The sequence below is a fragment of the Nesoenas mayeri genome, assembly GCF_963082525.1.
Source record: "Nesoenas mayeri genome assembly, chromosome: 15".
Classification (NCBI taxonomy): Eukaryota; Metazoa; Chordata; class Aves; order Columbiformes; family Columbidae; genus Nesoenas; species Nesoenas mayeri.
Genome location: NC_137559.1, coordinates 14,732,731 through 14,749,041, shown reverse-complemented (window position 1 = coordinate 14,749,041; position 16,311 = coordinate 14,732,731). Strand labels below are relative to the sequence as shown.

Sequence of the window (16,311 nt, the reverse complement as noted above, 5' to 3'; positions counted from 1 at the left end):
TTCTTTCCTGCTCAGACCTAATTTATCTTACTGATAGATTCCCCCTGAGGAGGGTGAAGGATGAGGCAGCAGATTTCTGCTTGTTCCTCACGATGGCAAAGCCGCAGTTGAAGGAGCACAGCGCGGGCCACGTGTGTCACATCCACACCCAGTGTCACCCACCAGGCAGAAAGGCGAGCCTGGCACCCTGCAGGACGCGCTGGCTGCTCTGCTTGGAGCCATTTGGATACAGAGGTTTCCTTTCCAGCAGAAAGACCTGCAAATTTCAGGTTTCTTTCTGCTACAACATGAAATGAAAAAGAAAAAACTCCAGTAAAATGAAATTTCCAGAGGTTTTTTTAGGCAAATACAAACCTGTTTTTATTAAATTAAAAATTCTCATTCCATTTCTTAGTTTTCATCATTATAGTAAGAAATTTACTATATAAGATATAATAGAATGAAAAAAAAATAGAATAAAATTAGTCTATCATTATCACAGAATCGGTTTATTTCCAGTCTTTTGAAATGTGTTTTTACTGAATACTTCCTGACTAATTTAATCCATCACGATTGTTTTAGATTCTTATTCCCAGTGTTAACCAGAGTACTTAGCTTCTGTAGAAAAAAATGTGATTACATGCCATAGAGTCACAACATATTCTCATCTCGAATATAAATGGAAGTAACCTTTCCAAACAGAATATATTAACATATGCTGGAGAATCCATTGGTTATTCTGAGACCTCTTTCTTTCAGTCTTTAATCACTAAAGCCATCATTTCAGAGTCAGTTTTACAAATGGCAAAAGGACAAATAGCTCTCTTGAGAATGAATTGGGTTTTTTTTCTCAATCCGGGCAAGGTCTCACAAATGCGCTATGTTCTCTTAATTATTTTTAAGCAGAAATATTGTCCTATTCCCTACGATGATAAACAAATCTGATTTTCAGAATTCCATTAAGCTCCTTGCAAATGAAATAATCCTCGTCTGAGAAGTACAAATATGCAGATGGCTTCACACTGTTATATCTTATTCTTTCAAACATAAGGAAATGAGAAGAAATCAGAAACTAATAAATATCCCCAGGCAAGGTTTGCAAGACCCTGAAGAAAATGGAGAACCACATCTGTTGCTCTTCTTGCAATAAAGAGAACAAACCTGATATTATACAACACACCTACAAAAGGGTCCGGTGAGGAGAAAGGAAAGGAAGGAAGTTGGCAAATGCTCAGGAGAGATGTATCATCACATCTTTTAAAAGACCAACTCTCTCTGCTCCATCTTAAATCGATGAAGTTCAAGCCCCTGCCCTTAGGAGAAGGTACAAAACTAAGGATTTCAGTGGCAATATGTGCTTTCTGCCAGTCCCTTCTGCTCAGGTCTCAGAAGCACCGTGTCTTCTCGAAGGTACATCCAAAGGCTTTGGCCACCAGGAGTCTGAGCAATGGGGGATGTGGCTCCTCAAGCAGGGAGCAGCTCCCCGGGGACGGTTTTGTCTTCAGAGGTACCAATCACCTCATACCTAATTAGTGCAACTTGCCTGCCCCAGTTTGTCTCGCATAATATAACAAGCACCAACTACCATTGGTTATTTTTGGGAAATGGCAGTTTTTAATTTGATTTGACGCTGTGCTCTCCGCTTCCCTCCCAGCAACGGCACACAGGACGGAGGAAGTTTGATTTGGAACAGATATCTATGTGTTTATGTAGATCAAGGCAGAGGTATTATTTCATATATAAAAATTAATGAAAGCAATAATCACAGGCAGCATTCACGACCAGAAAGGACGTAGGCTCATTGACCTGGCAATAAGCTCAGACAGGGCTTTATGGATAGAGTTTTTCACTAATCAGTTTGATGGAGAAATGTTGCACAGCACAATGCAAAATAAAAGCTAAATAACCAAATATGTTTGTGGCCTCATCTTTTACCTTCTCCGCCACTTCCTCTCCATACTTATTCAGCTGATATTTAAATGACTGAAGACTCTAACAAAGAGGAAGCCTTCTAATTGTGTAGCCCATCTTTACTTTATTGAAAATCTGAGCTTTTTCAATATTTTGCATTTTTTTGCTGTAGAAGATGCCTAAGATGCACCAGAAGCCTACCTGAAGCTGTATTGACACACAAGTCCACATCTGAGCCTGGCCCTACCCAGCAAACATCTTGCTGGGGCACAGCCTCGGTCTGCTGGAGTCATCATGCTTGTGGCCTGGTAAGATTAGGTTGGTGCAAAAGTTCTAATATTATTAAAACCCTGTGAAATAAAGGCGTTGCTTGCCTAAATCTTTTTAGAAATTCCATCTCTTCAGTACTGAAATATCCCTAAATATTGGCCCTCAGCGCTCCAGGAAGCCTAGTTACAGAGAAAGGCAGCAGGAGAATGTCAGTGTGTGACAGCAGAGCATCTAGCTAAGGTGACAATCACTACATGGCCCAGAAGCCCCTTATTCTCTTATGAGAAGAAAAAAAGAGCAAGTGAGCAAATGAGGATAACTTAGGTGTCTAATTCAGCTGCCACTAAAGACAAATGCCTGCATTCACAAGTAACCCATTAAATGTATTGAATATTCATGTTTGGTGATAGATCTCTAGTGGTTTTATTTAGGGTTTTGTGATGTACATGCAAACCAGCTTTACTACTGATGAAACTAATCATCTTATCCTCCCCCAAGGTCTATGGGTATCTGTTGTCATTTCACATGGTTGTTAACAATATTGTTTCTGAGAAGATTTGTTTTATCTTCTCTGCAAAACCTGAACTGCTCCACACAGGTGGGTCTCAGCCTGAGATCTGTATCTCCATGAGCCAAAGTCCCAGCTCAGAGAGCTGGAAGCTACACACAGACAAATGAAAGTTAATTCCCAAAGCACCAAGGTCTCCTTTTGGTCACAAAATAGTTTAGGTTGGAAGGGACCACCTAGTCCAACAAGCCCTACTAAAAGCAGGGACATCTTCAACTAGGTCTGGTCATCTTCTGCCATTGAAAGCAAAATTGTGACTTCACAAAGTGCATCCATACCATAAACAGTGAAATTTGTGGTCTTTTTCCCCATCCTTCAGTCAGTGTTCACTGTGCAGAACCACCATAACACCAGTTAGTCCATTCTCACACCTAGACCACAGAGAGACAAGCAAGCATTTACTAAGGAGAAGTGTGAAAACACAAATCTAAGCTCTAGAGAATGCTGAAAGGATGGGTTGTGCTCCTGCTGCTGCTGCCTGGAGAAAGTGTGATTTGCCAGAGATGAGTCTGGATTTACAAAGTGTCCATTCCCCACTGTCTCCCCTCTTATCTCTGCCTCCGGAGCAGCACTGAGCGAAGTGGCCCCGATCCCCTCAGATCTTGGCTGCCTCCATCTGCAGGAATTACAAGTTAATCTGGAAATAGTCACCCTGGTCATGCAGAACTGTGCCAAGAGTTGGTTGCATTGGCATTGAGAAATGCAAATGAGATGACAATTTTTAGAGGCGAGGTTCAGGCATCTCTCTGTCGAGGAAACTCAGTGCTACGTTCCGGATCCCAGCAGGCACGCTAAGGAGTGTCACCATGGGCAGGGGACCGCAGGGCTGAGTGCATCCACAAGTGCCTGTGGATGCAGCAGGACCGAGGGGTTGCAAAGCTGGCCACACTGAGAGCTGAGCGACGGAGGGAGTTCGGGCTGCAGCAGGGGAGAACAAAAAGAAATAATACCAGCTGCAAGACAACGCAAATCTGCAATATCTCAGCATGGCAAATTAGAATGACACATCAATGTCTGCAGGCACGCAAATTTTTTTGAAAGACAGCAGGAATAATCAACAAGACAGCTGATGAGTGACATTACACAAACCATTACACAATCATGGATAAGATTTATATAGCTATAAACATGAAGAGCAACATGTGAATACACTTTTTTTTAAACTTTTTTACTTTGTGGAGTCCTGACTTCATTGTACATGACCAGTTCCACATCTGCTCACCATGGCTTAAGATATCACTGCTGGACTGGGCTTTGTATGAGCACATGAATCCTCCCTAATACAGGCCTACAGCTCTTACAGAGCTTGTGTCAGAGCTGACACTTGGTGCTCACTGTTGGTCTTCCCTTCCACCACAAAGAAAGACAAGCCTCAGGGCAGGGATGGAGCACACAGACCTGGAGACCACAATAGTTCCTTTTCACGAGTTTCACTTAAGCCCCTATTAGTTTCTTTAGTGCCTGAGAATAGGAAGGCTTGGAGTGGGAATTTGGTGGTGGTTTGCCACAACCCTACATTAAAAAAAAAAGGTAGCTAGACTCAGTGTAATGAGAGGTCTGTGAAGGAACTCGGTTCTTCATGATGGGGATTTAATTATTCTAGTGTCAACAAAAATGAGAGTTAAAGGAGGAATCAACCTGCAGACTTCCAGAGGCAGTAAAACCCAGGTTTATCTTTCACTATTTATTGAGCTCTTAGATATGATAAATTCAATAATGGCCTGGTGGGTGTTTAGCGCTTTATGATAATATATCATTGGGCTTAAAGTAATCATGGTCTTAGGCTACAAAGGGAACAAATAAGGCTTCAGACAGCGTCATGTCACTAAACTCCAATATTCCCAGAAAGATGGTGGGAAAGGAGGGGGCAGAACAAGGAAAAAAGTGATATTTAAACCAAACAGAGTAAATAATGCAATCACGTTGATCCCAGTAATAGCAAATGGTTAGAAGTGATAATGGAAGTTACTGGAGTAAAGCAACAACATATCAAATATAGACAGAAAGCAATTACAAAAGGTATAATAGAAAATGGAAAGGACAAGCTGGCTGATGTAAAATGCTCACAAAAGCTCTGTAAAACATTCAAGGGGAAAAAGTTGCACTTGCTAATAATAATCCATGAAGGCTCAGAGAATGCTAATTAGCGTAGAGCTGCTCTTAATTCGTACAAGGACATATGGGCCTGTTCCATGTTTAAATAGATGCCTGAATGACAGACACTAAACTCACTGGTGTTCTTGTAAAAGTAAAAAAATTATGGAGTGCTGGCATCAGTTGATAATGCACCAGAAATAGATTTACTGGATTTTCAGAGGCTTTCAGAGATTTTCTAAAGCCACCAATCTCTCTGCAAGGAAAAGATGACTTACCACACATAGGGTGAAGCCAGCACCGGGCGTGATTTGAGCCAGTGCTGCTGGGCTGGGATCAAACCTGCTGCCTGTCAGGCCTTGGCTGCACTGTGTGTTTCAGTGCATCTGCCTTTGCAAGAAGCCCGATTTAAATTACTTTCAGACTGGAAAAAATAGAAATACAGATACTGTGCGAAGTAAGGAATACTGAATAGGAGGAAAATTAGGTATCAGTGATCTCAGTGTTCAATTCCATATTCGGCCTCAGCTTTTCTGGACAAGTCGGTGCCTTTCATGTCTTGTAGGGTGTTCAAAGCCATCTCACCTTCCAAAGCCCCAGCACTCTGTCCATTTTTCCTCAGCACAGGGCTGGGAAGGGTGCGCAGTGCTCATTACCGCAGCTCGTTCTGCAGTCCTGCTCTCGGTATCTCCAGAACAAAATGAACGCACAGAACAGCAGGATCCAGGCTGCGGTCTCCGATGGGTGACACTGAAGGTCCACAGCACTGCCTTCTCATTTTCACAGTGCAGCCAGATTTGCTGATGGAAAGCAAAATATCTAAGGATAACAGCATGGAAATGAGCTGCCAGATCAGAAGGTGGCACATTTGCTGCCAGCCTCAACTGAATTAATTTGCTTTTCTTCCTTTGGCGAGTTAGAGAAGGGGCATAGATCATGGCTGTGCTGGCAGGAGGTGGGGAGCCTCTCTCAGCCCATTGCCACAGAAAGCAGGAACATAACTTTAGATTTCTCCCCAAATCGCATCCTCCGTGGGGAGGGCAGCCCTGAGCTGGCCAGTGTGTTGGGCACCTCACCCCATTCGGCCCCGAAGAGATTTACAGACCCAACCTCGCACTACTTTACCATTGTTCCCTTACATGGTCTTACATTAAATATATGTTCTTACATGTTCTTAATTAGAAACAAATTAACACTTACCCCCAAGAATCTGATTCATACAACTTGGTATCTTGTGCAACTCAGCAAATACTGAAATTTACATTTTAAAACTGACTGCAACGAAGACTATTAACTATGAGGAAACCCATGCTTTTCCACCCTTGCCGAGAATGCACATTTCTCCAAGCATTTGTTTTCTTGCCTTTAAGCACATTTGTTTTTTTAAATTTCTGTATCTTTATTTAACAACATCGTTGCTTACACACCAAAACCACTTGTTCTTAGAATCTGATAGCCATCTAAATAAAGATGATGCTTTAGAAACTAAGCTGAACTGTCTATTAAGAAAATGTAAAATTCAATATTAATGATCCATTTCATTCTTAAACAATAGAATTCTGTGCATTGCTGATGAGCCAGCCAGATATATGTAATATTCATTGTTGCTGTTGATAGAAAAATCAAGTGACGTGCAATGCCATCTTTACCCGGAGGGCCGTATTCTCATTTCCAACTGACTTCAGCTGTTTGCCCACATTTAGCTCACCAAGCAAATGAATTAATCATTCTTTCACTATTGTGCCTGCAAAAAAAGAATAGTAAACACTGAGCCTGGAAAGTTTTCTAGTAGGAGTCAGCATCTAAACATTAGTTGTTCCCTGTATTAACATAACTTAATTAAAGATGCAACAAGCAGCTTTAACTGACATTTTAAATAGGAAAAGGCCAGTCGAGCTGGTACTGAAGTCTTGCTTTTAAGAGGACAAAATAAATAGCAAACCTTAGAAGCAAGCATTAAATTAGCAAGCATTAACAATTTCTTTTTATTTCTCTTTTTATTAACAGCATTTCCAATGTTTAAGGTCAACCACCATCAAGTCCCACAGGTCAGAATACCTGCTACTCCCTCAAGGCACATGGACACGGGCATTTTTTCCTCATACATTCCCCCAAAGCGGCAATACCTTCCTTAACATTCACCACCTTTAAATAAAGATGTATTGAAAATGTACGATATATTATAAGCCTTACAACACTTTGTTCTTTTCCCATGTATTTCATCATAGCAATATAAAATTCAAGGTCATTATGTAGAGAGTGTGACGGTTTATTGGAGCTTTATCTCAAACTCTCTACATACATGCTTTTTCAACATTCCTCGTTTTTATTGTGATCTTGATAGATTTTTCCCTTGGAGAGATTAGAATGATCACCAAATGAAGTTTTAATTATTTAGGCCCAAATTAGTGCAAAATACCAACAAAAATTAGCATGAAACCTTTGGCATCCAAATTTCTAAGAACAGGAGGGTTTGAAGCTTAATCATTTGAATGTAAAGGGACTTTATTTCAAGTATTGTAAAAGAGAAACATTGCCACTTACTGGCAGTACCAATGTCTTTGCAATCTTTGTAGGCATTTACGTGCATCTTCCAAAAGCTCTATTAACCTTTATACTCTTTGTCAATAAAAAGCCCCATTAACATTTAAAGTGTGTATGTCCAACTGTCTACTTCAAATGAGAATCAAAAGATAGCCTGTAAGAAAGTTATTTATTACAGACTACCTTATAGGACTGTGCACGTTGGAGATTTCAAAAAGATCACATTTCTTAAGGTGAAAAAGAAATCATAATTTTTAAAAAAGCAAGCACCAATTGGCAAAAAGGCTGCATGGGGGCTGAGCAGGTGTGACAGCCACGCGGGGCAATTGGGTGGCACCCACAAGCCAGTAGCTCTGGGAAGAACAGAGCAACCAGCTGGAGGAATCCTGAAGGTCTGAAGAGATCACACTGCATGTGAAACTGAAATTTAAACCCTGCTTCTGCAGCAGGATCATCAGAACTTACCTGACATTAACCATTCGTCTGCATCGGGCAAAAACTTGATTTTAATCAAAGAGAAGGGAATTGCTGGCTAAGAACTGAAATCACTGCGGTGCAGATGACAGACTCTTCAATCACCTGCTGAACGGGAAGTGCCCAAGATACAATTCACCCGGTCAGGTGTGACCCCCAAAACTTTGTTTCAAGCATCACGGATTGAATGAAATCCCTACATGCTGCTTCTGTAAAACAGGTATTTCAATAGGAAAAATTACCTCAAAATCTAGAGACAGAAGTGAAGTCAAGCAGTCTATTACCACTGCTTTTACAAGTCATTCAGGAAGACAGCATGACCTGTTCCACTGAAGAAAAAAAGCTCATTAAGGGTCTTCAAGTATGGGAGATGCACTCACAGTGACAACAGAGGCATTCATTTCATTACTTTACAACAAGGAAATCTATAGACTCCATAGAAAATTTACAACCAAAATGGAGCCAGTGTGACAAACGGTGCTCATGTAGCAACAAGGAAAATGTAAAGTCCCCAAATTCAACAAATAACGTATTTTAGTGGCTTCGCTTCCTCAGGCTCCAGCACCACTTCGTGCCATTGTTTCTTTCACCTCACGTCCGTCTTGTCTTCTGTTTTTTCGTTTGTCTCTTTGCATCCTCCGAGCCGCCCGTGTCAGAATTTGTCTGTCCGAGAGCACGCACTCCTTGCAGACGAGCTGTCAGCTGCAGCAGTAAGGGAATAAGCTGGGGCAAAAGAAAAGCAGCAGCTTGTGGTTACAACGGCACGTAAGGTCTGAACGATAACGTTTGTCAGACCAATGCACCCCCAAACAATCTGTTGCATCAATGGCACATCTCCAAAGGTATCAGAAAATGGCAGCAAATCTAGGGAAGGAATCAAACCAAACTTCTGGGAATTTCTAATAATCAAAGCCTAAGATGATTGTCAGTAACTTTTTTCCTGCAGCAATCTAACAAAGAAGAGCAGTTTGAGTCTTGAGTCTAGAAAATGACTATTTCAGTGGAGGCACGTGTAGGAAATCCTGAAGAATCCCACATTCTACACTGTCCTACCCACGTTCGAGAGGAAATCAAACTGCACAGACATATTTCTCTTACCGGCAAAACAGAAATCCAGTTGTATCAAAGAAGACTAGAGGAGTGTGGCTTGTTAACAGAGGGGGTTATTTAGCAGGTAGTCATATTCCTCTTGAGAGCTTTTCACTATGGAGAGTGTAAAGCTGAAGAGACGTGCAATGACCTGCAAGATTCTTTTCCTGATTGTTCCTGAGGCCAATAAAGCAATTATTTTCATTCCTATTATCACTGAGTCTGGTTGTCTGAATTTGAACGATGCTGTGGTTTTTTTCCCCAAAGCCATCAAACGAGAAAGCAAAATTCAGAAGCAGCACAGGAATTCACCGTCACACTAAGTTTTTTTCAAGGAATGTAATTGTCCAAAAACTTGGCCACATTGTGGCTTTTTAAAATGTGTCACATAAGGTGATTGCTGACTGCATCTCTGTCAGAATAACCACCTCAACAAACCCTTATTCCACGCATTTCAAAGTATTCATTGGTAGGACAATAATACCTGGATAAACAAAACCCCATGACCTACCTTATCGTGGTTGTAACCAGCCAACAAGAGCAGCAGTGTCAGTGGTAACGCGATGTAGGATCCTTGGGCAATATCTTGTTCAGGCAGCTTTCTCTGTAAACAGTGGGGATCATGGATTTTGTTCTTATTTCTTTTTAAACAGTCGTTTTGCCTATGAAACCCCTCAGCTTTAAGCAACGTCAGCAGTAGGATCATGTGGCACGTCAGCCCTTTCCATCTGACTTCTCTGTGCGCTGCTCTAGGATTTACTTCAGCTTCAGCACAGTCCCCCTCCCTTGATCAGATTCATTCACCTGTCACCTTTCTGCTGGGGTTTGCTGGTTTTTAAAGCTAATCCTCTGCTGATCAGTCTCTGCTGTACGGTCAACCTGGCGTGCTTGGATTTACCTGTCACATGCTGCCCAAACCTCTATGATAAAGTCACAGCAACCACACAATAGCACAAAATCTTTCAATGCATCTGAACATGCAGTGATGCAGAAAATAAACAGATCATTTAGGTGTTGCAGAAGGAACACTTCACTGAATTGTGTGCACTGTTCAGAAGTGCAAGAAGCCGCTTTGCTCCCTTGAGGGAGTTTTCCCCTGACGTTAATTTGAGAGCCACCCTGCTCACCCTTCACCTCAGCCCCAATACCGACACCTCTCTTTTTGGCCTGCTGATACCTGTCATACACACAGAAGCCTTTACAGGAATTCCGACAGCAATCCTGTCTTTCTCCTTCAGTCCCCAGTCACTGTGACCTCCTGGCTAACATCAAAACTGCAGCCCCTTCCTGAACTCCTCCCATAACCTACAACCAGGTAACTACAGCCCTGGCCGATGCCTGAAACATGGCCACACTGTCGCTTTAACACCCCTCATCAGCCTCTTCATATTTACTTCATAGAAAGTTTGGCCAAGACCACAAAATACACGAGTCTACACTACCAGACGTTGCTCTCAGTGTGAACACTGGACCATTTCAATGTTTTCTACTTACCGTGGGACTGAAGACCAGTGTGACGTGTTTGTGGTACCCGATGGCAGTGAACGAAACTTGAGGCAGGGTGTAGTCGTACTGCGATTTAGACAACGAAGAATCCAGGAGCACCACGTAATTCTGCGGGTAAAAAACACACTCAGCCTACAGCGTCAGCAGCAGTCAGAGGCAAAAATCAGATTTAAAGGCAAAAGTCAGTTTAAAGCTGCAAATCTTCTGAGACGCTGGTCACTCCAGCATGAACGCAGCACTGCAGGCACACCAGAAGTAACACTTCGGTGTCCTCAGGGAAAATAAATTAATGCGACCTAAGCTAATTATTCAGCAATGTTCTTACCTCTCCATCTCGCAGCAGTGGTGGGAAATGGAAAAACAGGGATAGGCCTAAGTTGACTGTATGAATTGGGTTGTCAAGATTTTCACTTTTGTAGAGCTTCACCTGTGAGGGAAAGAAGAAAACACAAACCAGGAATTTCTGAGCCTGCAGCACAACAGATATTTCAGACATCCCACATCTTAAGGGATAAAAGCACTTCAAAATTCATCATGTGTTTTATAAACAGAAAGCTGTCAAGAAAGAACACCTGGAGTTGTTCGAATCTGGGATGAGAAAAGTCACAGAAACAGTCTTTTTACAGAACTTGAAACAATTTAGGAACAACTGATGTCTGATATTTTCACATGTCTAGTGTACTAGCGGTAGTCTGTGCTGTGCAGCAACCAGAACCGAGTAATTTTTAAATAATCCCTGCAGTTTCACAGGAATTTGCAGCCTGACTTTGCTTGAATTCAGTTTCTCTACGCTTATTTAACAAGCCAGACAACCTCAAGCTACAGAGCAAGCCTGAAGTCCTCAGCAAACAGCATTTGCTCAGAAAGCAGCACAATTAAAAGAGGGTTATATCGTGGGCAAATAAAGCTGGGAGAGGCAGCACCTCCTTACCTGCGGCTGCCTGTGTGTACAGACATTTATCAGCCACAGGACACCACAAGCCAAGTGATGGGGTTGCACTCCACAACAGCCTTGGAGCATCTGCACCATTCTTTGTAAAGCTCAGGATCAGACACTCACCAAGACCCAGCTCTCCTTGCAGACACGGCCCAACTCAATTCTGACCCACTCTGCGCAGCGCTGCCACAGCTGCAGCTCCAACCACAGCCCACTAGAGCATCTCCAGTGGTTTCATCGAGCCCGCACAAGCAGAGGGACCAGACTGAGGTCACAAAACCGCTCGCTTGGGTCTGTATCAAATCCGAGCACATCTTTCAAAGACAAAAACTCGTGTCTTGAAAGCAAGCATGATGATGTGCACCCACCAACAGCACATGTGTGTTACATGCAACACAAGACCAGCCTCCTGTGAAATAGGTACCAGCTTGGACAACTTCCAGATAATTAAATGTTGACATCAATTCCTATTTGCTTAAGCTGAACTGCAAGGGTCTAAATTTCTTCCCTTCACACCTGCTCTGAGCGCTGGATCCTCTGGATGTCTCCCCAAAAAAACAACAGCTTAGCAATGAGATCTTGGCAGGTGAGATGCAGAACAGACTAGTCTGAAAGAAATCCAGGCGCTGTATTTATATTTGCAGGTAACTTTTCGAGAAACTTTTAACTGAGAAATGGTGCTGTAACTCCTACTGCACTAACACCTCTTGCAGATACTTCCAGCATTTGCACTCTAAGCCAGAAGGATCACAGGTGTTTAGTAAGTTCTTTCCAGATGAAAGTGCAGTCTTTTGAATTTTGAAAATTTCACCTTTACTATTTACCTCGTAATCTCTCTTGTATCTCTACTTTTAAATAAATGGGTCCTGTGTTATCATTGCTTTCACATGGTATCTTCTTGCTAGCAGATACATGTCAAAAATTGTGGGTATTTCAGGAATCAATGCAGTTCTCTGACACAGAGGACTCATGTCACCCCTGGTGTCCTGCTGTCCTTATGGACAGGGAACCCCTAATCAGGGAAGCAGAGCCAAAAATGGACAGGCCAACCTGAGAAAGCATTTCTTAAACATACTCCCATAAAAAATGGAAGCATTAAAGCAAAGCGCTGAGGAACACTGGAATCTTAATTCTGTCTGTAATTCACATTCACCTTAATTAAATTATTAGTCATCATTTGAATTAAATGTGAGCTCTGGCTACTGAACAATTTCCAGTGACCCTGCAAATAAAACATTGGGGAACCAACAGCAAATACACTTGGCAAAAATGAAAGGCTTGAACTTACACATAATGTGGAGAGATATTCAGAAGATGTAATTACATTTCCACTTAAATCAAATTGATTAATTTGCCGGAACGCTATAATATTAACATCATCGATGTCACTGTTCCCAATCTGCAACACAGAAGAGTAATGTTTTTACCAACAGAGGAACAGTTAACAGAGGACAGTTAGCACAACAGGAATATTGCTCATAATTTTAAACAAGAAGTGAATTTTGTTCTATACTAACCACAGGGAAACTTGCAGGCTTTCCAACTGCAAGTTCTTTTTCTCAAGAGTGCACAGCTCGCAATTACAGACATGCTTCATTAGCACAAGTGTGATGGCTTTAAGTTAAACCAAAAACGGAGGAAGCATCAAAAGCACACAATATTTTGGAGGAGCCTGAGTTACGTACACAGGACTGCCTGATGTCTGAACACTGGCGTCAAGATTTTGCATCTGTGCTGAGATGCGTGTTAGAATCATAGAATCACTTTGGTTGGAAGAGACCCTCAGGATCATTGAGTCCAACCATAATGCACCCCTGTCCCTGCCCCATGTCCTGAGAACCTCATGTCCGTCTGTCCAACCCTCCAGGGATGGTGACTCCAGCACTGCCCTGGGCAGCCTGTTCCAATGCCCCACAGCCCTTTGGGGAAGAAATTGTTCCCCAGATCCAACCTCAGCCTCCCCTGGCGCAACTTGAGGCCGTTTCCTCTGCTCCTGGCGCTTGTTCCTGGGGAGCAGAGCCCGACCCCCCTGGCTCCAAGCTCCTTTCAGGCAGTTCAGAGATCAGAAGGTCTCCCCTCAGCTCCTGTTCTCCAGCTGAAGCCCCCAGGTCCCTCAGCTGCTCCCATCACACTTGTGCTCCAGCCCCTCACCAGCTCCGTTCCCTTCTCTGACAGAACCCCAGAGTGTCAGGGATGGGAAGGGCCCTGGAAAGCTCATCCAGTGCAATCCCCCCATGGAGCAGGAACACCCAGATGAGGTTACACAGGAAGGTGTCCAGGCGGGTTGGAATGTCTGCACAGAAAGAGACTCCACAACCCCCCTGGGCAGCCTGGGCCAGGCTCTGACACCCTCACTGGGAACAAGTTTCTTCTCAACTTTAACTGGAACCTCCTGCACCCATTGCCCCTTGTCCTATCACTGGTTGTCACCGAGAAGAGCCTGGCTCCATCCTCCTGACACTCCCCCTTTCCATATTGATCCCCAGGAATGAGGTCACCCCTCAGTCTCCTCCAAGCTCCAGAGCCCCAGTTCCCTCAGCCTTTCCTCATAAGGGAGATGCCCAACTCAATCTCTCAACTTGCTCCAGTACCTCAAGGGCTTTATTGGCATGAGGGGCCCAAACCTGAGCCCAGGATTCACGGTTTGGCCTCCCCAGTGCCCAGCACAGGGGACAGTCATTGCCCTATACTCGTGCACGAGGATGTTTATACAGTTGATTAATGAGGAATAAGCCCCTGTCATAATATAGCCTACTTCAAAAGTATATAACTTTAAATTTTTCAAAATTGTTTACAATAGAAAACATTTGTGTTTCTAAATCTGAACTCTGCTCAGAGGAGGGAAAAGCATTTCCTCAAACAACAGCTGCATAGACAGGGGCCAGCGGGGCCAGCGCTGGCACGCTGAGGCCGTGCATCTTCCTTGCAGGTGTCTTGCAAACGCTTCTCTCTCCTGGAGAAAAGGGCAGTAGAGCCAGGATACTATTAGTACGAGCTACAGTACACGGATGTCACTTGTGTACATAACCTTCAGATGATTTTCTGGAATTTGGGTTGCCATTCTCTTCCCCTGCCCAACCAGCAAGCACTCTTAGCAAGAAGAGACTACAGACTTGAACAATTTCTGCCCTTCTGTTTGGCTGCAAAGGACGACACCCTGGTCAGGCATGGGTCAAATAATGACCATCTCCCACTGAAAAGTTCCGGACAGCTAACGAAGGCTAATTAACCTTTGCTGGATGTCAAGAGATAAATGCAAGGCAACTAATCTGAATCTGTAAGGATGGAGGAATATTGAACAAGATTTCATTGGGTTTCAATTCGAAGATATTATTATACTTTATAAAGATTTGCTAGTCTGAAGGGCAATTTCATCTACATCAAGACTACAGTATTTGGACCAAATAAAGCATAACAAAAATCTATCAATCAATAAATAAGTATAACACAAAGACAGAACAACATGACAGTTTACAGCATCCTCAAGTCACTTGTGCTTTGTTCTACACCATAAAGAACTGCTGAACGGCATTCTACACATTTATTCTCTTCTTTCTTGATGTATAGTTTTTGTGACTGTGAAAGAATCCTTTTCACTCGTTTACTGTTTGGGCTTTATCTCATTTCCATTTTAAGCTATGATGCTGACACACAATATGGGGCCTGTATTTAGGGAGCTAACTTGCTGAAAGCCACTTGTCTAAACAGAATGTATTCAATTCAATTGCTGCTGATAGAGCAGACATAATGCCTAGAGAGATGCATTTCATATTAAAGTGATTCCACAATGAAGAGAAAAAAATTACCTCAATTGCCCGATGCTGCGGTAAAGCTCTTTCAATGTGATCATTGCCTTCTGCTTTGAGTTGGACGTGATACACACAACCAGGCTAAAAGCAACATTCGGAGAAATCCCATACTTTAATTTCAGAAAACAGCAAGAGAATTTTCTAACATTCCATTTAAAATACACCACCTAAACAGATCTAACTCGACCCAGTTAAAGTTTTCCTTATCCCAAATACGAAATTTAACTCAGCAACACCATTAGTGATGTTTACTGACAGGAAATACAAAAGCACTGTCAGAGACTTTTCACTACATTACAGTATGAAAAGAAATCATCTGCTGTCAACTGTTTTAACTAGAAAGAAAATACATCAAACAGGACTAAAACCTGATTAAATACTGCTTTCTACCTCAGTAAATTGCTTACTCCATACATAGTGGTCCCATAAATTCAGCTTCCACACTTCCTGCGGAACAGCTTCCCTCACATACGTGCCGTACAATCAAGATCATACATCCAATACCCTGCTAAAAATGCCGTCGCAGTATTTTCACAAGAGAAATTAATGCTGTCCCAAATTCTGGGCTGCAACACCTGAACCCTGCTGAGCGTCCAGCGCATTGACGGGACCTGGTTTGTGGCTGCACTGCCAGCAAGTCCCACACACTTTACCTGAAGTTTTTTCCCTCTTTAGTGGAATGAATGTTCACTACATGACAGTGTTTCCCAACACACAGAAACTCAGGGGAATCTGAGCTGGCAAATGTGATGGGAAAACAGAAGTCAGTAGCTAATTAATAAAACATATTTTATTGCTCCATTATCACACTAACATAAAAGTAAATGACATGGAGTGTTCTAATCCTTACCAAAAGGCCACGTAGCCTGAATTTGCCCTCTTCATCAGTTATGGTGTCTTCTCCATAGATGCTGCAATCCTTCTGCCCCACAGCTTCCACCGAGACTCCCTGCTCAGGCTCTCCATTTAAAGAAGAAACTGTGCCATAACAGCTAGAGGAAGAAAGAGAGCCCGTTGCTACAGATCTGCAGATGCTGTTTTAATGCACATTTTAAATATGTTTTATTGCTAGAACTGATGGGAAAAGTACTTAATATATTTAGCATAGCATGGGGAAGAAAAGGGGAATT

At 42.6% G+C, this 16,311-nt stretch overlaps 1 protein-coding gene across 2 annotated transcripts in view; it reads right to left on the bottom strand.

Annotated features, from left to right (window-relative positions):
* Positions 1-6,619: 6,619 nt before the first annotated feature.
* Positions 6,620-16,311, bottom strand: part of LOC308046477 (BOS complex subunit NOMO1) — a gene marked incomplete at its 5' end in the record, with an annotated part of 29,230 nt that continues 19,538 nt past the window's right edge. Inside the window, 8 exons of one of the 2 annotated variants that reach the window (XR_013922893.1) lie at positions 6,620-6,967; positions 7,832-8,563; positions 9,441-9,533; positions 10,424-10,543; positions 10,761-10,862; positions 12,661-12,771; positions 15,179-15,262; positions 16,032-16,173. Coding sequence is in view for 1 of the 2 variants with exons in the window: in XM_080354320.1 (XP_080210446.1) it covers positions 8,432-8,563; positions 9,441-9,533; positions 10,424-10,543; positions 10,761-10,862; positions 12,661-12,771; positions 15,179-15,262; positions 16,032-16,173 (784 nt within the window). Of the gene's footprint in view, positions 8,564-9,440; positions 9,534-10,423; positions 10,544-10,760; positions 10,863-12,660; positions 12,772-15,178; positions 15,263-16,031; positions 16,174-16,311 lie in introns of both variants that reach the window. The other variant, XM_080354320.1, reaches the window with a different exon arrangement.